The 27,734-nt window shown below is 34.2% G+C and overlaps 1 protein-coding gene across 7 annotated transcripts in view; it reads left to right on the forward strand.

Moving 5' to 3' along the window:
• The first annotated feature begins 5,495 nt into the window (after positions 1-5,495).
• The window catches only part of LOC128175685 (1-phosphatidylinositol 3-phosphate 5-kinase-like), a 29,324-nt gene continuing 7,085 nt past the window's right edge, over positions 5,496-27,734 (forward strand). For 2 of the 7 annotated variants that reach the window (XM_052841506.1, XM_052841546.1), the window contains exons 1-37: positions 5,496-5,608; positions 6,809-6,957; positions 7,353-7,451; positions 7,799-7,956; positions 8,476-8,665; positions 9,534-9,723; positions 9,984-10,074; positions 10,288-10,445; positions 10,674-10,785; positions 11,182-11,293; positions 11,386-11,484; positions 11,861-11,938; positions 12,186-12,309; positions 12,634-12,814; positions 13,072-13,251; positions 13,497-13,643; positions 14,040-14,169; positions 14,698-14,792; positions 15,174-16,211; positions 16,525-16,713; positions 16,935-17,035; positions 17,148-17,219; positions 17,401-17,587; positions 18,131-18,309; positions 18,519-18,638; positions 18,848-18,956; positions 19,278-19,371; positions 19,735-19,822; positions 19,956-20,049; positions 20,755-20,866; positions 21,136-21,192; positions 21,383-21,418; positions 22,420-22,554; positions 22,909-23,040; positions 23,381-23,492; positions 24,597-24,689; positions 24,808-24,879. In XM_052841506.1, coding sequence (XP_052697466.1) covers positions 6,849-6,957; positions 7,353-7,451; positions 7,799-7,956; positions 8,476-8,665; positions 9,534-9,723; positions 9,984-10,074; positions 10,288-10,445; positions 10,674-10,785; positions 11,182-11,293; positions 11,386-11,484; positions 11,861-11,938; positions 12,186-12,309; positions 12,634-12,814; positions 13,072-13,251; positions 13,497-13,643; positions 14,040-14,169; positions 14,698-14,792; positions 15,174-16,211; positions 16,525-16,713; positions 16,935-17,035; positions 17,148-17,219; positions 17,401-17,587; positions 18,131-18,309; positions 18,519-18,638; positions 18,848-18,956; positions 19,278-19,371; positions 19,735-19,822; positions 19,956-20,049; positions 20,755-20,866; positions 21,136-21,192; positions 21,383-21,418; positions 22,420-22,554; positions 22,909-23,040; positions 23,381-23,492; positions 24,597-24,689; positions 24,808-24,879 — 5,273 coding nt within the window. In that variant the 5' untranslated portion in view covers positions 5,496-5,608; positions 6,809-6,848. Of the gene's footprint in view, positions 5,609-6,762; positions 6,958-7,352; positions 7,452-7,798; positions 7,957-8,475; positions 8,666-9,533; positions 9,724-9,983; positions 10,075-10,287; positions 10,446-10,673; positions 10,786-11,181; positions 11,294-11,385; positions 11,485-11,860; positions 11,939-12,185; positions 12,310-12,633; positions 12,815-13,071; positions 13,252-13,496; positions 13,644-14,039; positions 14,170-14,697; positions 14,793-15,173; positions 16,212-16,524; positions 16,714-16,934; positions 17,036-17,147; positions 17,220-17,400; positions 17,588-18,130; positions 18,310-18,518; positions 18,639-18,847; positions 18,957-19,277; positions 19,372-19,734; positions 19,823-19,955; positions 20,050-20,754; positions 20,867-21,135; positions 21,193-21,382; positions 21,419-22,419; positions 22,555-22,908; positions 23,041-23,380; positions 23,493-24,596; positions 24,690-24,807; positions 24,880-27,734 lie in introns of all 7 variants that reach the window. The other 5 variants (XM_052841520.1, XM_052841533.1, XM_052841514.1 and 2 more) reach the window with 5 other exon arrangements.

A 27,734-nucleotide genomic window follows, 5' to 3' on the forward strand; every position in this document is an offset into this window, starting at 1 on the left:
GAAAAAAGGCTAAGAAGTTAAAAAATGCCTAATTGAATTTAAGATGAATATGCATACGCGGGAATTGCTGATAAACAAATCTTGCAAGCAAACATTTTATGAAATATCATACCCATTTATTTAAATAGATGAGAATGATTTTCATAAATTGTTTGTTTTATAGGTAATTTTTCGCAATGATGGTATAAATTAGATCAGAAATATGCCATAAAAAGATGAAAAAAGGAGTTACTACCTGGAGGTCAATGATTGGGGAGGATGATGGAAAGGGAAAGTCCCATTCTTCAGCAACTGACAATGTAAATAATATATAGTATAACATAATATGAAAATATATAGTGTTATATCAGTTATATCTTTATTTCTTTTCCAAAGTTCCTCTCTCACGCCGAAATACTTTTTGTTTATACACTTTGAAATATTATTGTAAGTGAAAACTTATCATATTCAAAATATATTCACGGATTTAACATATTATAAAAGCTTTACTTCAAAAGAATGTATTTCAAATTTAGCGCGTTATAAGCGTCATACAGTTCTTTACAGGTAAGTTGAGAAGTAAGTAGGGGTTAAAGTTTGGGTGTACAGGTATCATAAAATATATCTAATTATACAAACCATAACCAATGCAGTCACTGGTTAAGTTACATGTTAACTAAGTTAAATCCCTCTCCGTGCCATGAAGGCGCATATTTCAGCACACTACATATCCCTGGCTGGTTTTCTTGGTGCTAAGCGGATGAAAGTCATTGACCCCCCCCCCCCCCCCCCCGGATGGGACCGTGAATAGTCCATCGCAGGTTAACTCACAGCGAAGGCCGGTATCCAATTTCAGCTGGATGGACTATGTAAACGTAGAATAAGTGCCCTGTCTAAGTGCACAACATCATGTGACCACAGCGGGGTTTGAACAAGCGACCTTTTGCCTATGACCACTGAGGCATGTGCTCCACAATTGATTTAAGGTGGTATGGGGCATCTTTATGTTGTGACGTACTATTCATCGAAATAAACAATAAAATCAAGTGTAAATTTATAAACAGTTTCTTTTCCAAAATTTTCAACTAATAGCGTAGCGTAATGGGTTAGAAGGTTCACTAATAATCTGTATATACGTCACGAGTTCGAATCCCGTTGGGGATTTAAAAAAAAGATTTTTCACCTTTCTAAAAATATTTTTAAACGTATGTTTTGGTTAATTATTGGATGGTTTGAAAATTCTAAACCGGTAAAAGTTTCTTTTTAATTATAATGTACTTTAATCCACATTAATATTGACAGATGTTCCGTATACCACCTTGACTTCTTTAAGAATATTTGTCACTCTGACATTTATTTTTATACCTATCACGAAGTATTTTCTCCTTTATTTCACTGGTATTTGCCCTCGTGCTAGTATAGTCGCCGTATACATGTATTATTTTGGTCTTAATGGCATAAATACCATAATACAGTCCAACTAAGTAATAAATTTGACAAATTTTAATGCTTTAGAGGAAACTTTAAATCAAAGAATTTAATTTTTTTTTCAAAGTATATATACATGTATGTTGTCATGGAAAATAATGTCACTGAGAGTATAAAATACCCTCAATAGCTCTGCAATAGGATTTTACGGTATATATAATATATGCATAAGTATAGCACGGATCGAATAACCGGAAGAGCGTCCCTCCTTTTATATTTTAATCCATGTAAACGAATTTGCTCCCACTGACAGTTTCAATACTTTGATTGTTATGAGGGTTTACATCGGCTACAAATTGTAATTTAGATATAACTCTACATTAAAAGTTGATTAACTGTTCCCCATCATTTTTCGCAATTTAAGCCTTAACTGTAGAGGGTAATCGTGTAAAAAAATCCAGACATGGTAACTTAATTGCAATTGTATCGATCTGATTGCTGTGTGAGCCTGAATATGAATGTGTGCAATTCTGATCGTGTAACTTATAAAAACTCGGGAACAAAAACTTCTAGACTTATTTGACTCATTTCCTTCGTATGGTGACCAATTTGCAGCTTGGTTGTTTTTTTTTTTTAAAGTTAATTAAGAGAGGCTGTCAGTAACCATTGAGAATTATCTTTTTAAAAGTGGAAAGTGCAAAAATCACGAATTAGAACGAAACTTTCACACTTTTGTGTACAGTGATAATAAATCATAAAAAAGTGAAAATTTACAAAAACTGCGCCTGTGTTTCTATGGCAACACACTGTGTTACCATGAAATTCATGAAATGTTGTATTTTCAACTTTTTCACAAATATCTATGGGTATACAATATCTAAAATATGGAAGTGCACAATTCCTTTTCTTTCCCAACTCTGCTATCGGAACCATGGTACAGTGAAGGATACATTACTTGTTACAAAATATTTTATAGAAATTTATCTAAATTCTCAAAATTTCATATTTTTGATTTTCCAGGGGACATTTTTTTTCTACTTAAACAAGTAATAACAAAATAATATTACAGAGTTAATACTGTAAGCAGATATATGTAATTTTTTTTTTATTTTAAAACGCCTTTAATCCAGCGATGTTTCTGTACAAATCATTGCTGTTTTCCCGTTGCCATAGTAACGGCAAATATTAATCCTTCATATTTGTAAACAGTAGACCTAAAATCGTGTTCTTTAAAAGTAATTCTTTATCTTGTAAACAACATATAAGGAGGACACACACTCTTATTAAGCTATCAGTTGCTGGTTTTGAATGTAAAAATTCATTCTGGTAACTAAGAAAATGCTTTTCCTTAGATACCACAAATTGATTAATTGTCGTTGAAATCTATATTTTTTGTATTTTCTTGCTATTGTTGAAGTGAATGAACCCTGTTGAAGTCTGTTCTCAGAAGAAATCATTTGATTTTAATTTTCATATTATGCTCAAAGTCATGTAACCTTTTCTTTTTAATATGAAAATATAGGTAAATTTGGTGGAAAATGGGATTTTTTGTCAGGTCAGGAAAAAAAGGAAAGTTGTTTAACTGATTTCATTATTTGAAATAAAAGTCTAAAATGTGTTTTTTCTTCCTGTATGAAAGATTGTACCATATCAAGTTGGGTCACTGAAATATCGTAGCTTAAAAATTGGTTGTTTTATTGAATATTCAGTTGTAAAAAATGTCAGATTATTTTGGTTTCCATGGCAGCCAAGTTTGGAAAAATATATAAATTATTTTTTAATTTTTTTTAATGAGCTCTGTTCGTTTTCCTTAAACATATAAAAAATGTATTTTACAATTCCAACTATAAATAATTTGGCATTTAATGTGGCATATTTGACGTTTTTTTCAAAGAGTCTGGAGCCGTTACCATGGTAACAACAAAAGGATACATAAAATTGTAAGGAACGCATTTAAATGTCTCACATTTGTGTTTATATTGAATTTATCAATAATGCTATATGTAATCATAGGATGTTTATAAAAAAAATTGCACTTTCCAAAAATTTCTCTTAAAACCTCCAACTTTGCGCATTTTCAATCTGTAGTTTCTGCATTTGTATCTTTAAGCTCGGAAATAGCATTTCTGGCATGATACAAATGTAAAGTTTTCAAGTTTGTCAAATTTTGACATGACTTTATATGGCAAATCATTGTTGTGGGAATAGCCAGGCTAGGCATGTCGTAATCGTCAGAATGGACCAAAATAAACATAATATTCAATCATGATCAGTTAAACTGATATAATAAGCTTTTAATTATCGACACCATTTTCTTTGGATCGAAAATATTATTTTTAGAGAAATAATTTAAGTATGATTGTATTTAAAACTACTTATTTTGGCATGTACATTCCATGCATAAAATGTTTATGTCTGTCTTCTTTCAGTCATCCAACTCTTCCCCTCTTGTACATGTTGTGTAAATGTGTTTATTTTGTATAATGAATGTTTATTATACAATCTTCCTCTTGCCCCTTGAGGGACCTTAATTGATCAATACAGAAATTGAATTGAATATTGAATTGCAGCATCGTTTTTGAAAACTCATCTCAGCAAACGATAAAAGTAAAGATTGTCGTAAATATATATCATGATATACGTTGTGGATTGTGTATTGCCTATTGAAAATATCTGAACTTTTGTATATATATAGTTACTATTTTAGCGTATCAGTAAAGGTATCGAAACTTGCTAGAGAGTTTTCATTGAAGTTATATACTTTGCCTTATATACCTTTATACGAAAGGTCGATCGAAATGATTTTCGACAAAGTATTTATATTTCAAAAACCTAAAAACGACTTTAATAATTTGATTATGATTCATTTATCCTATTTAAACATTGTATTTAACCAATTTTGGGGTTTTTTTTTTAAAGCTGCTTGGTCCGATTTTTTTGTAATTACAGTATCAACATTTTTTTCATACAAATCATTTATCTTAGAAAGTTATGGACTTTCTCCTATTTACACCAGCAGAATCAGTCTCCTTTCAAAGTTAGAAATATTCAAAGTAATTAAAAATAATTTTTCTTTGGGCAAACGAAAAAACAAACCAAAATGCATCACGGGAATGTTTAGAAAAGGAAACTTCATGGTTTCGTCCCCCGAATGATTGGGGTTATTCGACCCGCATGCTATGCATCGATTGTAAAGAAAGCAGACTTTAGAAATATTGGCTAACAGAACGTACACATGTTTATTTGTAATTTGTTTGATCATTTCGACTTTTATTTAAAGCGATGTCAAATTCGTAATAAAACCATTCCCGTCTCGTCGTCAGGGGTGAAATTTAACATGAGGCGAAATAACGCGGCACCTTTTAATGTCGTTTGTTTTGTTAGCAAATTTTGTACGTATTTTTCTTCATTGAATTTTGGCATAATTGACAGGTAAAACTACTGCAATGTCTATTTTTATACATATACTAAGCACAGCCATCGTTTAAAAGCGTGCATAAAATTTGATATAAAATCGGACCAAGCAGCTTTAAAGGACTTGGACACAATTTAAGCTCAAAATTGAAAATTTTATTTTTCCAATTCTAATGTTTAGAATGATTAATATGGGTACTTTAAATGCTTTATCAAAATTTGAAAGTCAAATATTGAAGTATAAGCAAGATACGGAGTTGGAAAATCTTTGTTTTGTAAACAAATCTCGAGCTTTGTTATGGTTTACATATGTGTTTTATTAGTATAAGTCTCAATCAATTTTTTTTTCTGTTTATTATATTATCTATGAACACATTGAATCAGTTTACCTTGTTTGTCACGAGTCATTTGGTCAAAGAAATGGTAATTCCATACTTTACATTATTTGTAAACAAATGTAAGACTCGAGCCTTGTTTACATAACAATGATTTCTTACCTCTGTATCTCTCTTAAAACTTGACTTCTAATATTCAAATTTTGGTCAATCATTCAAAATGAGCAAGTTGGCCATTTTATACATAAAAAAAAAATGATCTAAAATCGTGTCCAAATTCGCCACAATTTGTCATTTTCCGGAAAATCCGGTTACATGTTTCTTCTTTTTTTTACACCGACAATGTTTACAGATGGCGCTGCAGTTAACCACATGACTCTGATGCAGACGGCACAAACACAGAAGTTTTGGGAAATTATTAATAACTTTAACTAACGTGAACAATATATTGAGTAAGTAAATTAGCTGTACTGGCCGGTAGTATTTTTGAATCATCAATCATATTGAACTTACTTTGGTGATCGTTCTCCTGATGATATCCGATGGACCAGTGCAGTTGATGGTCCATATCCCTTATGTATACAGATGTAGTGACAGAATACTTAATATATTTACAGCGACCGTTGGGGCGAGCGCTGCATAAATTGAATTAAGAACACATCGGCACATGTGTTTCATAATGATAAGTTAAAGCTTGGGTAACATATGGATGCATCTATGAAAAAATAATCAACGAAATAAAGATATTTTCCTCTTCGGTTTATTTGTTTTAATGAAGAGGCCGTCTGGAGGGCGAAACCAATACCATGATCACATTTTTTAGAAATGTGCACAGTTGGATCTGCCTATCTATTCACTATTCTACAGGCCAGGTGCTCAGTGTTTAGGTATATTGTGAAGTCAGACATCACTCTACTATTTCCATCAGAGTAACAATTAATGCTCCAAATAATTTGCCAAGATAAAAGCTTAAAACAACTAGTTGCAAAACAATTTTTAGAATCAGCAGAAAGTTTTATTCCACTTTTAAGTGCATGACATTTGAAAACAAATATTTACCTGTTCTCACAAGAACTTAAAATTGGGGCTATGCAAAATTTACATGGAAGTGTTGGTACAATTCTCACGGACAGAAAAATTCAGTAAGTCTTAGTGAGCAGTAGTTCAAATTTTCTCCTAGCCCAGGCATTGAGGTTAGAGCTTGCAGTGCTTGCTGGCACTTTGAGTATGAGTACACAAACAGACATAAAGTAAGCAAGAATATAAGTCTTATAATGACAAGAGGCAAGTTAAGCAGAGCAGGTACTCAGAACACTTGATAAATTTTCTATCCTCCTTGCATATGTTTGCGATGGTTCAATTATCTGAACAGGTCTTGATCAGGCTTCCATTGGTTAGTCAAAGTAAGAATTGGCCCTAATCCATGTACAGAAACTATATTGACCACAATATCCTTGAGCATTATCTGAGCTCAAATGTATTTAATATTTTAATTGTTTGAATAAGTGTAAAATATTTATAAATATTGTCAACAAACATTTTTAAATATAACAGAAAAATGTGTAATGCTTGCTATGCATTTAATTATTTGATTTTGCTATTGCAGGATATCTGCAGTTTAAGAGGATGTACATATTGCATTGTCATTCCAGATAATGGCGATATACCGGTATTCAGGGCTTGTTTAGTAACATGGCACAGTGGGACCCTTTGCCCACTAAACTGACTACGTTTGGTCCTCTTAGTTCTGAAGAACAGCCATCATCAGGGTTCTTATCCAAACTCTTCAGAAAGACTAAGGGTAAATCTTAATTTACAGCAAAGATTTCATTGTTATCAGTCTAATATACACTTTCTTTAAAGAAGGGACTTGAATCTATTCACCGTGGGATTTTTTCCTGTTTACTGATATTTTTAAAACTAAAATACATATCTAAACTACCATGGTAAATGAGACATCTATTATTTGGTTGGTTGAACATATGCTTGTCATAAGTATTCCTTTTTTCAACACTACCTTAAATGCTGCCTGATTATTATTGCTATCTTTTTTTACTTATATACACATCTGCTTCCTGGTTTTTATTGTCATGTGTGTTGAAGTAAATTGCAAGTCTCATATGGGCTAATTATGCAAGGTAACATAGTAGACTGATAGTTATACAGTTTAAACTAAATATATTCCTCCATTATTAGATGACAAATCCTCTAGTAAATCCAGAGAAGTGTCTGTAGAAAGGGAGAGAACTCTTTCAACAGTGGTCACAGAAGAACAGAGGAAGCCAGAAAGCAATGGTAAAAGTTGATAGTTGTGAGCCAGTGGCTTTAAGATATGAAATTAAATGATAAAAAAATTCCATTAACATATTTAAAGAAATAAGAGATTTGATGGTTTTAGGTTTTGCCCTCAATGAAAATGAAAATTTGCAAATTGGTAAATAGATAAAAAAAAAATCATTTAGATGTTTAAACCCTTATGTAAAGAAACAAAGTGAAGCAAAATTGATCAAATTTTATGTATTTCTTTTCATTTCCATTGTCATAATCAAACAGTAAAACATCTTTTTTGAGTCATTGTGTTACTTTAAGTGTGTTCATGCCAAAAATAAGTGGTATAATTTTTTGAGTAATTGTTCAAACAGAGGGAGGAGAGAGTGATGGGGAGGATGATTCGAGGGACAGGTCCTCCTCCGGGAATGACTTCCCCCGCCAGGGTTCATGGAGCATGCCGCAAATGGCCAACAGGAACCGGTCCAGTGTCCTTAGTCGGCTCAGCAAGATCTTGGAGAAAAGAAATCTGGTGAGGGACATGTTACGAGGATTCAGGAGAAAAAATGGCACTGTTTTAATTTTTCATTTAGGGATGAAAAAGATCTGGTGATTCATTAGTTACCAGTACTAAGATTACTGGATGTGAAAAGAGAAAGTAATTGAATTTTTCAGTCATATTTTCTTCTGCTGGGGTTTTTCTTTAGGAGGGAGTAGGTGAATCCCTCTAAAGGGATGGATTTCCAACTGAAAGCAAAAGAAGTTGTACATGTAGCTAGAAGGTCAAGAGTAATTTTTCTTTATTACTAGTATAGGAGAAAAAAAATTAGACTAGCTTGTCACTTTAGTTGTCGTAATGAGTTATCAGAATATCAGGATCTTATAGTTTCAAAGTTTTTGCAACCTTTAAAGGAGAAATTTAAGGGATTCAAAAGATTTAAAGGTGGTGAAAGTAATTTTGCTCAATTATATATGTACATGTATAAAAAATAAAAGAAAACAAGGATGAGCAAGTGAAATTGAATTATTTATATGGTATTATTTTCCTTAGAACCCTCAAGCTTACAAGGACAGTGATTTCAAGCAGTACTGGATGCCGGACAGCAGCTCTCGGGAATGTTACGATTGTGGTGACCGGTTTACCACATTCCGGCGACGACACCACTGCCGAGTATGTGGTCAGATCTTTTGTAGTAAATGCTGCAATCAGGAACTACCTGGACGAATCATTGGTTACAAAGGTACCGGCACTACTTTCATTTGGTGGCTTTCGCTTACCTGTAAGAGAATATGAAATTTGACCATAGTAACGGCATGCTACTTGTTTTGTTCTACCAATTCAAAAATTAAAACAATTTGTTCCCATCTGTTCGAAATTGCACCATGGTTTTGTAGGTAGAATCAGTGAGGATACACAAAGCTTAAAGTGATTTTTGTTTCTCTTGAAGAAGTGAAGGTGTTTAAAATTGTACCTTGGTTTTGTAGGTAGAATCAGTGAGTATACATAAAGCGGTAAAGTGATTTTTGTATATCTTATAGTAGTAAAGGTGCTTGAAATTGTACCATGGTTTTAAAGAAATTGTCAGAGAGAATCGGTAAACGTAAAGTGATAGAGTGGGTTTGTTGTGTCATGTAGAAGTTCAGGTGTTTGAAGTCTCTGAAACAGTGTTTAAATCCTTGGATTTGTAGATAGTTTATGTGTCAGATAGTATATATAATGTAGTTAAAAATAGTTTATGTGTCAGATAGTATATATAATGTAGTTAAAAATGGATGTGTTTAATAGTGATAAATGTAATGAACATTGTTCTTGTTTGTGTATCGGAGTGCATATCTATGTGTACTGTGATAGAGTGGTTTTGATTAAGGTGTATTGCAATAGTCAGTGGTATTGTAATGGTCAGTGCAACTGTCAATGGATTTGTTAGTGATATCAGAATGAGTACTTACTGTGTTAGCTTAGTTTTGAGAGTCTTGTAGTAGTACAAATGTTTGAGATTATCAATTGTTTTGTTGATGGCATCAGAGTGTGTACATACTGGGTTCAGTGGTTTTTATTAGATTGTCTTGTAATAGTGTGTGCTTGTAAATTGTACCCTTGCTTTGTAGGTGGTATCAGAGTATGTACATACTGTGGTAGAGTAGCCCTCAGTGCCCTACAAACTGAGCCCACGGGATACATGCACATAGAGAGGGATGACCTGGGTAACTCCACGGAAGTAGAGCATTCCTCCTACCAGATATGGGGCACCAAGGGGGCAGCTGGGGGGAGATTATCCTCTGACTTAATCTCTACAAGGTAAAAAAACCCAGAAAGGATTTGCATGATCGTAAGATATCAGGGGAGCATATATTCTTTAAGGTTAGGAATTTAAAAGAGAATCATTTTTCAACTTCATTGCAGTAATTTTAAAATGTGCTGTTTTAACATTTTCTTGTACTCTTACACATTGCATGAATCATGTTTCAAAATGTGAACTGCACATTTTAGAGCAGTTGAAAGTGACAGAATGCTATGGGAATATTCTAATATGAAGTTTTTATGTTATTTTATTGCAGAAGCTTAATGACTCAGAGCTTCACAAGCCAAGAGTCTGTGGCAGACTTTTGTCCAGAACACATTGACACCATTGATCCAAAAATCCTTGAGGTATGCTTTATTTCCCTCTTTTTTAAATCCAAATCATTGAAATGCCATCATGTTAAATGATATTTTACACCATATTTCGGAAAATTATATAATAATGACATGTATTCTGCAGCAAAGAGTAAGTTGGTTCACTTAAGAACTTTTCTTTTCCATCAATGATCTATTCTGATAACATTAAGACCATGTACATGTACAATTTTGTTCCCCTTGTAGGACTCGGCCCAGCTGAGGGAGCTATGGAGGAAGCTACTTGACCCCCAGTCTGGTGTGGAGATGCAGAGTCACCGCGTCAAACTGAGAACATACATGAACTGTGTCAGTGGGAACAGAGTGGTGGACTGGCTTGTCAGAAACGACAAGGTCGCTCAAAGGTAAATGACAAGGTCGCTCAAAGGTAAATGACAAGGTCGCTCAAAGGTAAATGACAAGGTCGCTCAAAGGTAAATGACAAGGTCGCTCAACGGTAAACACCTGTTACTTAGATTGAGAAAGAATTTTTACTTCAATGTTGCAAGTTAAAGATCATGTTGCTGAGAAAATACAGGTGTATATCTATGTGTGTCAGAATATGTATTAGACTTACAGCCTTTCTTTATCAGATTGCAGGCAGTAGCCATAGGACAGGCTTTGTTAGATGCTGGCTTCCTAGAAACCATTGCTGGACAGCCCAAGGTCTTCCATGATGATTTCACTCTCTACAAACCATCTGAGGTATAAGTGGTTTGAACATGTTTTATTGTACCATAGATATAATATACAGTGGGTTCTAACAACTTGTTAACTTCTCACCATATTACTCTTTTCTTATATAGAGATAAAATGGATTTTGTGTTATCTCAGTGTTTTAACATATCTATCTTCTTACTTTCACTTCACAAAATAATAAAAAAAGAAGCAAACTCTTGATTATTACATGCATTTACCTAAATAAAACCACATCTGTAAATTTCTTCAAGCTTAGAAATTTTGATCGAGAGATAATGCAGGCAGATAATAAGCATGCCTGTTTCCCAATTCTACTTATTCAATATTGAAAGTTTGATTGAGTGTAATATTGATTAAGTTGATCTTGGATACATACACAATATTGAATCAACAATTTTACAGACCTCCCCTGTGGATCCACCCCAGATCTCTGTGATAGAGGCTGAGTCGACAGAACAGAGCACAGAGCCAGAGTGGCTGAAGTCCATCCAGACCGATACGTCCATTGATGATTGTGAGTCTAGCTTCATTCGACATGTACACAAATGGTAATTTTGGTTCAAGAACATTAAGAAATTACATTTTTTAAATACTCTTTCAATCTAGTTTCTACCTCTGAGGACTATGGGGACTCGAGGGAGTTCAGGAGAAAAAAGAGCTCCTTCACAGCCAGCTTAGAGAATAGGATCGGTGGATCCAGACAAGGTATAGTCGGAGGGAAATTTACATACTGTATTACCCTTCATTACTGGAGAATGATTGGTAAATGTAAACACTAGGTCAAAGATGAATCTCTATATTTTAAGTTCAACAAGATTTACATTTGAATAAGCATTTCAGAATGAAATGTAAACCATTCAAATACTTTGTCACTTTTTCTGCATATAAGTATTGTGCTTCATATATTGTTGTTAAAACTCTTAATTTGATAATTTATTTTTCATACAGTTTAATGATTTTTCAGTAAAACAATTTTTATAGATATTCACTACTTAAGGCCATTTAGTAAGTGAAGGAATTCTTTGGTCAAGACATACCTATGGATGCATTTTGCACACAAAATCCTGTCTTTTTACTCCAGACAATGACAATGCAGACTTGGAACCTCTGCCCAGGACAGACTTGGAAGGATTTGCGGGTCAAGATGACTTGATAGCTGGTAAATTAATTCATCCACAAATAGAAACTAATAATCAGCAAGAATTCAAATTTGGCATTCTTAGATTGGTTAATGAGACTGCTCAAATTGAAATATGTGTATGGTTTAAGTTCAATTAATAGACTGCTGAATTATGCTAGTATTTTGCTAGTATACTGGATACCATTTTTTAAGAACAAAAAACTTCTAATGGGATCTGATTTTGATTTTCTACAGTCTCTATCTAACAAATCATTTTTGTGTCCAGGTTCCATGTTTACAAGTTCTCAAACCATCACAGCAGAGAAACTGACCAGTCTGAACAGAGGCTGGAGACACGTGGACTCTCTGAAGGAGGAGAACGGGGAGAAGGCAGCCTTCATCAAACTCAGGTATGTTGTCAATGGGTCACACAATTAGACAGCTTTCTCCAATCAAGATATTTTTGTCAGAGAAAGAAAAATCAAATGCATATGTACATGTACACAGTCCTTATTTCAAAATTCTCTATTCTTAAAATTTGATGCATCAAAATTTTTAAATTTGATGAACCTTGGACCCATTTATAAATGTGTAAAACACAATTGCTAAACCACAGTCGTTTGAGAATTTAATTAAATTTTAATTCTTTTAAAGTGATTTAGTGTCAAAAAATCTACACCTTATTTTGTATTTTGTTCATGTTTTCCTGATGAACAATGTTTATATTTCTGAAGGGACGCTCACATGGAGCATCTGCGTGATTTGGCCAGCCAGTTGTTAACAAAAGAGGGGCTGTCCAAGTCCTGGCTAGACATAGTTCTGGGATCAGCTGATCGCATCAGTCGATATGTCAACCCAGATGTCAGGGTAGAAAATGATCACATGGACATCAGGAAATATGTCAAATTTAAAAAAGTATGAGAAATGGAGAATTGTTTGAAATTTTCTCTTTTTTTTGTGGTTTTCTATGTAAAAAAAAAGTTTCATTTAGTTCTTTAATCAAAGATATAACCATTTGCATAATTCTCACTTCTCACTCGCTCTCTCTGTCTCTCTGTCTTGTCTCTGTCTGTCTGTCTGTTTTTCTGTCTGTCTGTCTCACTTTTTTCTCTCTCTCTCTTGCTCTCTCATAAAAGAAAAAAAACCCATTATTTTATTTGTCTCCCTGATAGATTCCAGGAGGTAACAAGGAGCAAACCTGTATGATTCATGGAATGGTGTTTACAAAAAACATTGCCCATAAGAAGATGGCCAGCCAGATCTCTAACCCTCAGATCCTTCTTATGAATGGGTCGATTGAGTATCAGAGGAGGGTTAACAAGTTCTCCTCTCTTGAACCCCAGATTCTTCAGGTAAATCCTGAACTGTGTCTCTCCAATTCATTTCTTACACAAGCAAATGTTTGTTATTGTTAGTACCCTTTCTTTTTTATGAGTTTTGAAAAATTTGCATGGCATGAAGCTTTTGGACTACTGCTATATTGACTTATTCTAGCTCTCTGAAGCAATGTTGTGATGATTAAAGTTACCATTGGCAGAACATGTAGGTAATATAGTAAATATAGGAATTAATTAATAGAGGAATAAATATACCACAGGAAGAAGAATTTCTGAAGAACAACATTTCAAAGATTGCCTCGCTGAGTCCCCGCCCAGACATTCTGGTTGTGGAGAATACAGTGTCACGACTGGCCCAGGAGTACCTGCTACAGGCTGGCATCACCCTCATCTTCAATGTCAAACTGGTAAGGTTCAATAGGAGTTTCACCCATCCATCCCCCCAGCCACTATAGTTACTTGCATGTGTTCTTAGATCTTGGTTCGAATGAGTGGTAATATCTTCACTGAGATCTTGAGTAAACCAGGTGTAACAATTAATAGATTAAACAATTATTCTGTAGATGAATTTAAATTTCCATCAGAAGGGGTAAAATTTAAGAAAAAGTAAGTTATTAGATGCTGAGGACTTTTTATAAACATGAACCATATATTTCAGCTATATCTTCTTAGGTTTCCATTGTATATTTGTGTATTGTCGGTAGTTAATTGTGACTGCTTGCCCATTTGTTCCGTACTGGTTGTAGAACACTAGTGAGTGCAGTGATGATTATTGAGAATGGTGTATCATTGTTATACTACAGAGTGTGCTGGAGAGGTTAGCCCGGTTTACCACGGCATGCATCGTGCCCTCCATCGATAGCTTGGTTAGTGGACCTATAAGCCTGGGCTTCTGCCATAACTTCAAGGTCTGCAACTTCAATCTACCACAGGGTATGTTTTACTGCCGAGCAGACTGCACCATTTTAATATTGTATCATAATTGTTTCAAGGTCTTAAATTCACATCATATGTAGCTGTTGAGGCTAATTTGCAACATTTTTTTTTTACTTTAAATTTTAAAGGCAGTTAGCAATATTAAAGCTTTTCACTTCTCCATTTAAGTTAAAAAGTTCACCAGGATATATGAACTTGGTTGTCACATGATCAAATCCTGTGAAGCCCAAAGGGCTTCTCAGGAGTTCAGGACATTTGCAGTTGTAAATATTTCAATTTGAATTGAAGTTTGTGAGTGTGCTAATTTATCATAATGCTATTACCTGGCAAAAGTTTGTGTTATATGTATTTTGGAAAGTTTTAGTTCATATACCTGCATGGTAATTTTGATGAGTGATCATACCTTACACTGTATCAATTAAACAATCATTTGAAAGTTCTATTTCAAGAGTTCTGTCACCTGTTTAATGTAATTTTTTGTTGTAAAAAAGTTGAATTGTTGAATTTGGTTTGTACAATATGCAGGTAAGACAAAGACCATACTGTGTTTTGATGGCTGTGCCACACACCTGGGCTGTACAGTCACTCTCAGAGGGGGCACTGACGGGGAACTCAAAAGGGTAAGAGCTCTCACATAGACACTTCATACATTGATATCCAAATCACTGGAACATGTATATACATGTAATTGTAAACCTACTTTTATTCACTATCTAAAAAGTTGTGCAATGTTTTAAAGGCTTTGTTGCTAATATTTATTGCCATGAATAAGTCTTGTACTGTGTTTAGTATCTATATGGTAAGTAACCAGTTTGCCACTGGTAAATTGTTGAGTAAATTCATTGTGAATAAAAGTTAGTTCACAGTACAGTATGTACACACCATACAAGATATTGGTAGACAGTAACTTTAGTGGAAAATATAAACTGAAAAATGAAAAATTTGTCAAATCCATACTGTTTTTACCATAAAACATTGTCAAGTTTCATTGTTTCACCCAGCTGAAGAAAGTGATGAAATGGATGGTGTTTGTATCCTACCACTCCAAGTTAGAGATCTCCTTCTGTATGGATGAGTTTGCTTTACCTGTCAGTAAGTCCCAAACCTCCAACAACGTCATGACAACCAGTCTGGACGACCTGTCCGTCTCCATGGAAGTCCATCAACCCCCGCCTGCAAAACACTCGGAGCAGTCCACGCCGGACGAGATGGAACCTCTCGGTGAGGAGGAGGTGGTGGTGGGTGAGGCAGATGATATAGGTATACCAACGGTGGCCAGTGGCATTGATATGTGTCGAGTGGAGAAGGGAGGCAGTGGTGCTCAGGAAGAACTGAGGAAAGGAATTGAAGAGTGCGAGGTAGTTGTTAACATTCCAGATTCAGAAAGATGCGAAAACAAGGGTAATGGTGATGTGAAAAGGATTGAGCCAAAAGTGGACAAAGAGGTTGTGATCATTCAAGAGAAAGTTCCAATACATATCATTTCTCAGGAATCCAATGAAAAGCTGGAGGTTTGTGAAAACAAAACCGAGAGCTTTATGAGAAATCTAGCAGCAGAGAATGCGAGTCAAAATTCACATTTGAAAGTCGTTCGACCATCATCTGCCACCAAACATCCAGTAGGGCTGGAGGTGTCCGACCAGTCGGACCCACTGTATAACTACCAGAAAAACAAGGATGACACCATCTTCTTCAGCTCCCACACCCTACAAGAAAAAAGCTTTAAACACTGCCAGAAGTTCAAGAAACTTCTAAAAGAGGTCATTCTCTCAGTGTCTCCGTTCATCAGCTACGAACTTCCATACCTGGAAACAGAGAGCGGCTCAATGTGCACGAACAGGAAGTTCTTTTCGGAGGAGATTTACTGGTCGCAGCATTTTGAGCCACAGACTTGGCAGGAGACCAAGAAAATGAAGGATGCTGACTATCAGCCCCTTGTGAAGAAGCCAGTGTTGATGTGGTCCACCGTGGAGGTGGTAGAGGCCCACCCCTTGGTGGTCAGTCAGCTCTCACTGCCCTTCACTGATAAGAAAATGCAGGTTGGTGTCTTCGAATACTCTTTCCTTTTTACTTTCAGTGTAAGAAAGGAAGATTATTGAATATTTCTTCAACGAAATTGGACAATTTAGGCCTACATTGTAAAATTTTCAGATTATGGTTTTTGATCAGATACAGTTACCGGTAAATGTTAATGGGATGTTTCTTGGTTGGTCAACATTACATTTCCAACCTTAAATCTTTTTTACAGTGTTTATTCAGACTGTTTCCACTGCAAACATTAATAGATGAAAAATTACTCATTTAATCCTTGTGTCTTTTGTGTCTCATAAACTCCTTTAATTTTGTTTGTAGAACATGCTAGCTGACTTCAGGGCAAGAGGAGGAAGATTGAAGCTGAACTATGACAACCTACCAAAGGGACCAGTCATAACCTACGACTCAAAGAAGCCACTACCCTTAAAGGAGACATCTAATGGTCAGAATGGGACAACAAAAACTAATACTACAGAAACTGAGAGCCCAAGAAAGAAACCAGTCAAGGTACCAGTGTGTCTGAATAATTAAAAATGAAAAATTCCTTGTCAAATTTGAATACCAGTACATGTACTTGTTAATGTTTAAAAAATAGCAAAAAGTAAGTTTCTAATGGTTTATTTTTTATAAAGAAGATTCAGACAGAGGCAGTTAACAGCTCTGTATAATAATATAGAGCATGTCTATTATATGTATATAAGGTGATCATATTTATTTTGTACATACAGATTGATTGTCTGGATTTTGGCCGGCATCAGAGATTGGTGGTTCTGCTCAGTAGTTACTCCGAGAAGTCAGATAACCACCCAATGCCTTGTCTGGCCCCGCAGTGAGTTCGCTCTTCATAAGTAGCCATTGTTGTTGTTGATTCATGTATACCGTTACATTGCTTTATTTTTATAAAATATGAAATGAAACAATGCATTTGTTATTATGACTAGATTACTCACAATGGAGTTTTATGGAAGTCAAGATATTACACTTGGAGGATTTTTAGAGAAGTTCTGTTTTAGGTGAGGAAAAAATATTTCTTATAAATGTATGCATGTATAAATAGTCCATGGTAGTAATTTTCACCAAAGAAAATTATATGGCATACATGGAATAGTTGTATTCAGTGTCAGATGTAATCTCCCTATATGACTCTTACATGTTTATACTGGTTTAATTGATATATTCTTTTGTGTTCTACAGAGAGTCCTATTCTTGTCAGCCAAACACATGTACCTCAGCCAACTGTGATGTACCCATGTTGGACCATGTCCGACGAATCATCAGCAGTACGGGGGCCATCTATATCTCCCTCAGGAAGCTCCCCAATTGTGTCCCGGGGGGAGAGAAGGCCCTGATGATGTGGAATTGGTGTCGAAAGTGTAGACAGGTCAGCAGAGTACAAAACCTTCTTTTATAACTGCAGATCTTTACAGTGTATGTCCAAAGTTAAATATTTTATGAGATTTTGTAGTTTCATTTAATCTTTCGTTCATTTTAATATCATAATTTAAATACATGTTAGAATGTTAAACTGTTGTTTTGCTTTTAATGAAGAATACTTACCTGTACATGTACTTGGTTTTGATTGTTGTCTAGTATATGCTGTAAATATGGACATTCCTGTAGGTTTTTGATTACTCAAATTCATTGTGAAAACAGTATGCCTTGTATCATTTCCATCATATGAATATGTCTCATGTCTTCCCTAAGAGCAATGATATCTTAGCTAGCTCATGGTTACTAACGCAAGCAAATACTTTTCTCTCGCGTATTTAGTAAAAATATAGTGAAAATCACATATTTATTGTAAATTTCCAAATGTACTGTATAAAAAGTCCCCATGTTTTTCCATTATCTTCGTTCAGTGTACATTTTCTAGGATAAATGATGATAACCTACTTTAATTTGTTACCCATTTTTCATTCACTAGGCCACACCCCTTGTTCCTATGAGTATGGACAGCTGGAACATGTCCTTCGCTAAGTACCTGGAGCTCCGGTTCCATGCGACCTCCTTTGTGCGGAGGGTGGGCTCTGAGCCCTGTAGCCACTCCCTCCACCAGTTCTTTAGTCAATACTTTGGACACCACAATATAGTGGCAACATTCAAGTAAGTAAATGCATGCTGGTAATTTTATCTTTTGCTAGAAGATAGCATGTTTCAAGTAATATTCAAGTTACACATAAATATTAATAATAAATTCCAGTTTTTATGGAATATTTCATTGATTTTTGTAATGTTGTTTAATGAAACTTACTTAATGCAGGTATTTTAAATCTTTAATTTATATCAGAAAAATATTTCCATTTAATCTGTAGATACTACCCGATAACAAGAAGAGAAGTTGTGCTTCCCCCACCAATCATTTGCATTGAAGACGGAATGCAGATAACTCATTGGACCAGACTCAAAGATGAAGTCCGCTTTCTAACTACAAAGTATGTTGTGAATGAAAACCCAGAAAACTTTCCTGTTTTTTTTTCTTGAGATTTTTTTGTAGAATATTGTAACTTTTAGATGATCCTTCAAAAAAAAAAAACTAAATCAAGTATCTGTTAATATAACACAAGAATAAGAGCACGTACAGTATGTTATCATGGCATGATGTTATAATGTGGAGTGAACTGGTTCTTTTTTGCCCTTGTAGATGTACTGATATGTTTGCCTCTATCCATGCTGCCATTGTGAACACAAGCTGTGAGAACCACCAGGAAACCCTGAATAAACTCATCACAGACTACAAAACCATTATTCCAGTAGGTTTTTGCTTGTAATACTGTATTTCACTTTAAGTTTGACAGATCTTATTTTTTGGCACAGCTATGATTATGATGATACATAACTGTCATGATTTAATGGCCAGAAGAAATTATCTTTACATCTTGTATGTTATTAATTTTGGTAATTACAAGAAATTTATTTTGGCAAGTTGAGTTTCTTAAAGTTTAATTATTTGATATTATGTGTGAAGACAAAAGTTGTACATGTATTTAAAGTTGTTTATAACTATATAATGTGGTAAGTGGGTGTTTTTCACAATATTTGAACATGTGTGTGTTAAACTTTACTTTTACAAGACTGAAAAAAGCAGAATAAAGGATTTAGCAGATGAGATAAGGCAGCACCTTGCAGCCATTTGGTTGGACATTGATAGTAAAGCTGATGTCAATGGTAAGTATGAGGTTCAAGATATTATTCTTAGTTTAAGAGAGTGGGATGGTTGTGGCCATTTTTAGACTGTAATGATCTCCTTTTAAAATTTGAAGAAGAGTTCTGTATGATGAAATAGAGAAAAAAAAGCTAAAATTTATGAACTTTTCTTCACAACCGTAAATGAAAGTCTAGAACTTAAAATATATATCTAAAAATTTAAGGTACATGTAGGTCTGACGGGTAACTTGTTGACCACCAGCCTCCTTAAAATAAACCACAATTCTCTTTTGACTTTCATGCTTGCCATTTTCACTGTTTATTTTATTTTTCTGCAGGCTTATTACAATATTTCATTTTGATAATAGCATTGTTCAATTTTAGGAATTACAGTGCAGCTGTATTTGATTCAAGATGACATTGTGAAGGTCAAAAAACTGATAGCAGATGCCATACAGAATTGGAATCACAAGTAATACTGAATTTTTTTTCTCAATGGTGCATTGTGTTGTAGAGTTTAGCAGAGTTATGCCCCTTGAATAAACTAAATACATTTAGTTCACCAAAGAATGTTCTTTCAATAAGCATTTTACAAATTCTTACAGGTTACAAGAGCTGGTCTCTCAGCAGAAGAAGTACAGTAAACAGGCCAGGAAAGAGGCAACGCCTCCCCCTCCCTCAGAGGACGACAGCAAACTGGTATGGTACTCTGCTGAAATTACCCTGAAACTTTATTTTACTATTTTGGCTGGTGGAATTTATTGTGAAATTAACAGGGTGCTTTAAAATTTTTCAATCAGCACCAAAGTTAGAACTATTTTAACATGACCTTTGACTTTTGGTAGGATGTAGCCATCTTTTTCTTGTATCAATACACGTAAAAAAAATTGCGCTGGTTTTGAGTGAAATATGCTTAGATTGCGTAGTCTTAGCTCAAAAGCAAGACAAATCTTGCTGATTTTCAAAGATCGAGCCATGGCTGAGTGGCCAACAATGAAATAGACAGGCCTACATCACATTGCTGTTTGACTCAACTACCCAAGTTCAAGCTCCTGTCAAAATGCTTCTAATTTAGTGTTGGTCAGATGAAATGTTCAGACATATTTTGCCATAGTACTGTAAACATTTTATATTTGGTGTGTACATTATTATGTTGAAGAGAGCTTTTAATCAAGTTTGTGTTGATTTGAATTGGCGTTCTCTTCAATGTTCCTATTATTATACATGTATGCATGGCATTTAGCAATATACTTGATTTAGCAGAAGCTTCCTTCTACCAAAATGCTAAATGGAATACACAGCCAAGTGTGATACATTTACATTAACTTGTAAATGAATTCAAAAACTTGATATTGACATATTTTCTTCACCTGTATTGTTGTTTATTCATATAATTTTTTGTAGGGTACTTCAGCATCCTCCCAGCATTCTGGGATATTAGATTCACAGTCTTTGACGTCTACATCAGAGTTTACAGAGGTAGATATACCACCAGGGCTGGATCCGTATGGTAGAGGTAGGTTTGATTCTTGATGAATGAACCTAATGATTAAGCTTTGTTAATTGATTGGTTATAAAGTTTGTTGTTTTCAACTAATTACACCTTTGAAAGAACTTCAATTTGTAGTTAAATACAGTTTGAGTATCAAAGAGGTACTGTAATGTTCTCTTGCTTAAAAGCCTTACATATGGTTTGCACTGTTGGAAGGTAGATTATGCATTAATTTATCAAACTACATGTGACTTTGAAACTTTCAGTTGAATAATTTCTGATTTTACTTTTAGCTCCCTCTATGCCAGTGAGAATAAATGACGCAGTAGAGGCAAACTTCAAGGAAACTTGTAAGTTATTTTTATTATTTTTTTTGGAGGGGGGGGGGATTAACTTCTTTGATGTGTGTGTTCTACTAAAATTTGATTTTTCAGGGCATATAGGAATATATTTCAGTATATATGCATATAGTAATCAAGAGATTGACTTTTTGTTATGCACCTCAAAAAATATTTATTGATGTAAACATGAATATTTCAGCTGAATCTCTCGGTGATTTCATACTTGTACAAGAAGGTTTGATTTCACATCAAGTAACAACTCTATAATCAATGTTCATTATTCCTGCTTCTGACTAATGGTTATGATTTGTAAGGCATGTGCTCTTGTCCACTGTTTCCATTAGATGTACAATGAAACTCGTAACAAAATGGTAATGCTGCATCTATGCTGCATCTACATGTATCCAATGCAGATATACATGTACCTGTACTTGTATTTATGTAAGCACATATTCCCACATGTATATGTACTAATACATGTATGCTGTTATTAGATACCTTCAAAGGTATTAAATACTTGTCATCCCTTGCATGCATATGAATGCATTTGTAGCTTTCCTGATCGAGCCATCAACTTGAAAATAAGCTTTTTCGATGAAAATTTGTCTATTGTCGTTGATGTTGTTTAATCATAATATTAAACCAAGTTAAAAGCAAATGAGGATCCAAGGTTCATGCTTTTGAATGTACATTTTTTACAAGTGATAGTTTTTAGCTCGGTTGAGTGATGTGGTCTCTTGACCTCTTGTTTAAAGTATTTTTAAGTTGTTCATGATGATTGAAATCTTTTTCATAGTAACATTGAATACCAATGCTAAATATATTTGTATTTCGTTTACACTAATAATTCTAATAATAAAGGTTTGGACTATGCAAAAAAAAGTGTTTATGACCTAACAGATACCTGGAAAAAGTCAAATTAACCATAATACATGTGTATTTATATAATGAATATTTTTTTCATATGGCAAAAATTTACCCTCTGAACATTTTGCTACTTTCTATATACCCTTTTATGTTTTTGTTTAATTTTTTGTGTTCTTTTTTGATATAAATGATACTTGGAAAATGAAAGTAAGCATAGGTAAAAAAAAAAAAAGCATTTGAGGGGTTAGCATTGAATTGAAGGATGAATTCAAAACATTCAATATTGAATTTGTCATGAGACAGACCAATGAAATAAATGTAATAAAGTATCCTAGCAGTTTATATGGACTGGTTTGTTTGTATTTTCAGATTACGCCCTGTCTACTGAGAGCAACCAGTACAGTGTCACCCCCGGAATAGATGCAGGTATATTAGAGGATGCAGAAAAACTATTGTCCAAGTCAGGGGACACCACTCAATATGTGGTGGTTCATTTTCCTAAAGGTGATGGGGGTCTATATTCTCCTGGCACCACCTATATACACCAAGTCCTGCTTCCACGAAAATTCCATAGTGGGAAACACCAAAACACCAAAATGGAAAAACCCAAAACATCCCCTTTTCAGCATGAAATACTGTATAAAATCATGTCATTTTATTTGATATGACTAGCTAGATTCATGGATAGTAATATCCTTCTTTTTACCCCCATTCCTGCCAGCATTAATCACTGACGCAGTTTATTCTGGTATATCCAAAACACCCTGAAAAACACAGCAGATTATGCCTAAAAAATCATATTTATATTGCACAAATTTAATTCTTTGAACTTCATGACAGTATTCTTCATTTCTACAGATGCTGGGGAAGTTGACAAAGAGTCGACAAAGTTGGATGTTGCTGGAATGATGATGTCACAGGAAGTGGAGAGTACCAGTAGCAAGGACCAGATAAAACCAAGCAGTTCAAAAAGCAGCTTAAAGAAAACTGGTAAGCTTCCTGAATTTATGCTTCACCGTACTTCCCCTACACGAATGCAACTGTTTATATTAACCCTCTCTTTTATTACCGTATGACACCTTTAGATTCCTCCCTGATTTGCATTTAGAGGCCCTTGGACGCCTTTTTTATTCTGTCACATTCCTTCTCTCATAACTCATTAAATAAAGGTTGTCAGAAAGATATTTTGAGATGAATAGTTCAAGTCTAAGGGTTATTTTTCTTTTAATTTTCAGAATTTTATTTAATAATTTGAATTAAGTTTATCTTTTAGATATTGATCCAAGTTAAAGAATGTTTTATGGAAATAATTTTATATCAATTTTTTAAGTAGGTTCATCAGATGATATTTTGGATGGACAGAAGATGGACAGAATTACAAACATCAAGAGTCGGGTGACAAACTTCCTTGGAGGATCCAGCATTCCAAACACTCTCAAGGTGTAAGTGTTTAAATCTTCTCACTATGCATCTTAAATACATGTATAGATCCTAATGTTACATAGGAGGAATATCCAATTCTTCCTGATATGGAAGTCTGAAATTATATCTGTGCATTTAGTCATTTCATTGTACCTTGAATTTTTTATCAGTCAAAAAATGATGCATGCCTTGTTAATCTCATTTAATAGTAGGAAATTAGATATCAATTACGGTAACCATGGAATGAAATATTTAAATAAACTAATCAAGATCATAAAACAATTTATGTCCTTGAAATCTTTCTAGTGGAGATATTCATGTTCACTCTATCAATTGATAATACATGTATTTTTCTTAATGATCTACATAAATGAAAAAAAAAACTATATTATACAAATATTGACTGGGTTTGAGGGCAACATTGATTATATTAGCCCCCGAGGGACGAAATATTGCCCGACGTGAAGCGGAGGGCAATATTTTCGTCCCAAGGGGCTAATATAATCAATGTTGCCCGAAAACACAGTCAACATTTGTTTTGTTATATTAAGAAACAAACCAAAATTTAAGAAATTAATTGAAAACAGATCGCCGTAATTTTCTCAGCTCAACAAAGAATTCACGAATTCAATTCAAAAGTTCATTTCCAAACTAGCCACCCTCAGCATCAAACGGTCACTGGTGATATTCCGCCGACCGTAAGAATTAACATACAGATGTTCTACCTGATTTTACTTCACAGTAATTCGCAAATCCTTATATCCGTTATCATAGCAAACCGTCGCTTTGCACGTCCGTTGTTTACTTTCCTTGACTGACTGTCTATTATGACGTCACCTTGTTTTAGAGTCGCGAGGAGTTATTTACATCATCGTTTACGAATCAACAAATCAGAGGCGATTATTTGAAATAGAGGGAATGTTCTCTAGATATTACTCTTAGCTGGTCAATTTAAAAAAAAAAAAAAAACGGTCAATATTTTTTGGACGAGCTAATATTACAATTATTGACTATTCGTCTATATAGAGTTATATAGTGAGAATATACTACTGAATATAACAATGTATATTAAGTAGATGAAAAAGTCTCAATACTGTCTGTACGAACCATGTGGTCTGTTTCAGGAATTATGATGAGCACCATCAGCTGCCGGCCGGCAAAGTGCCAGTACTGATATATGACGATGAACCCAGCTCTATCATTGCTTATACCTTAGGGTGAGGAGAATTGCTAATGCATTTGAAATACCTCCCCAACTGAATTGGTGAAATTTTATGTATGCCATGAATTATTTGGTGTAAGCACTAAAACGTAAGCTTGATTTGGTTGCTGTAGGTCGCAAGAATATTTTGCCAAACTCCAGGAAATCCAAGCTTCCATTACCCAGAGAGATTCAACTCAAAACAAGTAAGGCTTATTGTTCTAGATTTTGATTCTTTTAGGCTTATTGAGAACATTTACATACAAAGATGCGGAACAGAAGCTCAACAAGAAAATTCATGTATACAGACTATATAGCAAAAGCTGCTAAATGCTTGCAATCTTAGACAAAATAAATTGGACGAACTTTAGAAATACAGTAAAACTCGTTTAGTACGAACATGGATACGGTGAATTCTGGGATATAGCGAAGTTATTTTTTAGTCCCCCATAAAATTCTTAACACATCTTTGCAAAATTTTACGGTTATAGCAAATTCGGATATAATGAATTTATAGATATAGCGAACTCATTTTAAGTCCCATTGAGGTAAATATTCACAAAATTTAACACTTTTATAATGAATTTCTTCACAGCTAAAAAAATTTCACTACCACTTAACTTAATAGTTTGAGTGAATATATTTTCATAAATATTTTTCAATTTACAAATCGATTATTAAAGGTATCAAAGTAATGTATTTTTATTTTAAGCCTCAATTAACAAAAATTATTATCTGGTGAAAGAAAACGTGTATATAGTTATTATTACGAATCGATAATACAGATATAATGAAGTAAGTCCATTGGTCCCTCGGACTTTCCTATAACTGAGTTTTACTGTATTTAGTTTGAAAGAAAGAGCTAGAGCCACGAAGCATCAAAAATTGCCCTATCATTAAAAATTACCATATTTTGGTAAAATATAGGGTAGAATCTTAGCTTTTCATAACTGTTTTTCTTTTTTCGATATCTATCATACTTTTTTATAAACGGAGTTTACAATATGGCATTGTTTTGATGAAAAATGTAGAACAGACGTCATTTTTGTTAAGTAACGTCATGAAATATTTAAACTACGTATGACTTGAATCTAATAAAATAAACAAAAAACAAATAAAATTATCATGTAGACATTATAATTAATTTATGAAAATAAACTTATTGATGAAAATACCATGAAAAGCTTATTACAATAAAGTTTCAAAAATATTACATGGACCAGTGCTGAAGGTCAATATAACGGCGGTACATTTAAATATGTCGGTGTATTAAAAGTTCTTTTTTCTGCAATTTGAAACTGCATGAAGTAATGCTGATGATGCGCAGTGTATAAATGAGGATTAATCATTGAATTCTTCCAGTGTAATCACAAATTATAAAAAATAAATATATAAATATGACAGAGATACGGTAATTGAATTTAATAGAGATATATGTAATCTCGAATTTTGATGCATTACTGTAACAGTCTGTGTACATTATTCTACATGATTATTTTACTTGTTTCAAGGCTTTGATATTTTCACCCAATCCTGGCGCTTTACAGCAGTTAGATGCCAGGGTTCAGTCCTTTGAAATGTTTTATTTTCCCATTTTCCCGTGGGCTCACCGTGCGTTCATGTGCGCTCACCGTGCGTTCACTTGCGCTCTCCGCTCCGTTCCCGCTCATCGTTCACAAAACGCCCACCGTGCGTTCACAAAGATTTAGCCTTGCACTCACTGCGTTCGTTTAGTGGTCACTTATTGTTTAGTCAGATAATATTATATTTAGGCTTATAACAATACAAACATGTACTTTATTGTTGTTATTTCCTGATTACCAACGAAACACAATGTAACAATACCTCCCGGGGCACTCCGAATAAATCGTTCATCTTGCGTTCACAAAGAGACAGTCCATATATCGTTCACCGTTCACTTTGCGCTTGTGTTTGCGCTCTGCGTTCGCTCATAATTCACCATTCATAAGTGCTATCCAAATTCGGCTCAGCGTGCACTCACCGTTCGTTTAGAGTGCACTCACTGTGCGCTCACCGTTCACGAACTGTTCAAGTGAACAATAAAACCTTTTAGCGACCATGTTTATGTAATGGATATACTAGTATGCCGAAAGCAGTTCTGTATGAAATAATATAAAACAGTTTCGAGGCCCGTTATGGGACCGAGAACTGTGATATTTTTTCATACAGAAGTGTTTGAGGCATATATAGTACTTAATTGAATATCATTGTTGATTCCCAAGACAGCCCGATTTTAAAGAATAACAGTGTTGTAACCACTGGTAATGGTCTGATATTAAGAAGCTCTCTAATATATCGGACTGTCACAAGTAAAGTTTTTGACTGCTGGAACAAGGGAATGACATTACAGCAGTGTTTTAATGTTCATTAATTAAATGAAAAAAGAATATCGATTTCTTTAAAAATATTTTTATGAGGTAATTATTCCTTATAAATGCCATAACGTCTATTCATTTACATTTTATTTTTTCTAGTGATATTCATGTCTTTTGAGAATTGTTACAAGTGATTAGCTATCCGTATATGTCTTGAAAATTAAGATCATATTTCAGAGAGAGAGAGAGAGAGAGAGAGAGAGATTTATTTAAAACATCAAGCAGTAGCACATAAATAATGTCGTAAAATTGTCTTGAAAAGTCGAATTCATATCAAGCATGTAGAATTTGTGTTATCATATACATAGATTTGTCATGAACTCGGCGGTAAATCGATTTTTTCAGAGGGTAGGGAAGGGAGGAGGGTTGAATAGAAACAAATACTGTTTTAAATCTCTCTGTACTCATCGTTGTTTTTTTTTTTAAAGAAAGGGTCCGGCAATCTGAATTTTTTCTATATGCCATACAAGAAAAACTTTAATTAGATTTAATACGCATAAAATAATCGAAGATAATTTCAATCGATAATTTTATAGGCAAAAGTAAGTCACCGATGTACATATATTTAGGGCGATTTTTTATTTTATTGGACAAATTATCAACAAAGACATCGCAATTAGGATTAGACTTCTATATAGTGTACATGCTGATAATGTATTCTAAGC

This window comes from Crassostrea angulata, chromosome 1 (assembly GCF_025612915.1).
Source record: "Crassostrea angulata isolate pt1a10 chromosome 1, ASM2561291v2, whole genome shotgun sequence".
Lineage (NCBI taxonomy): Eukaryota > Metazoa > Mollusca > Bivalvia > Ostreida > Ostreidae > Magallana > Magallana angulata.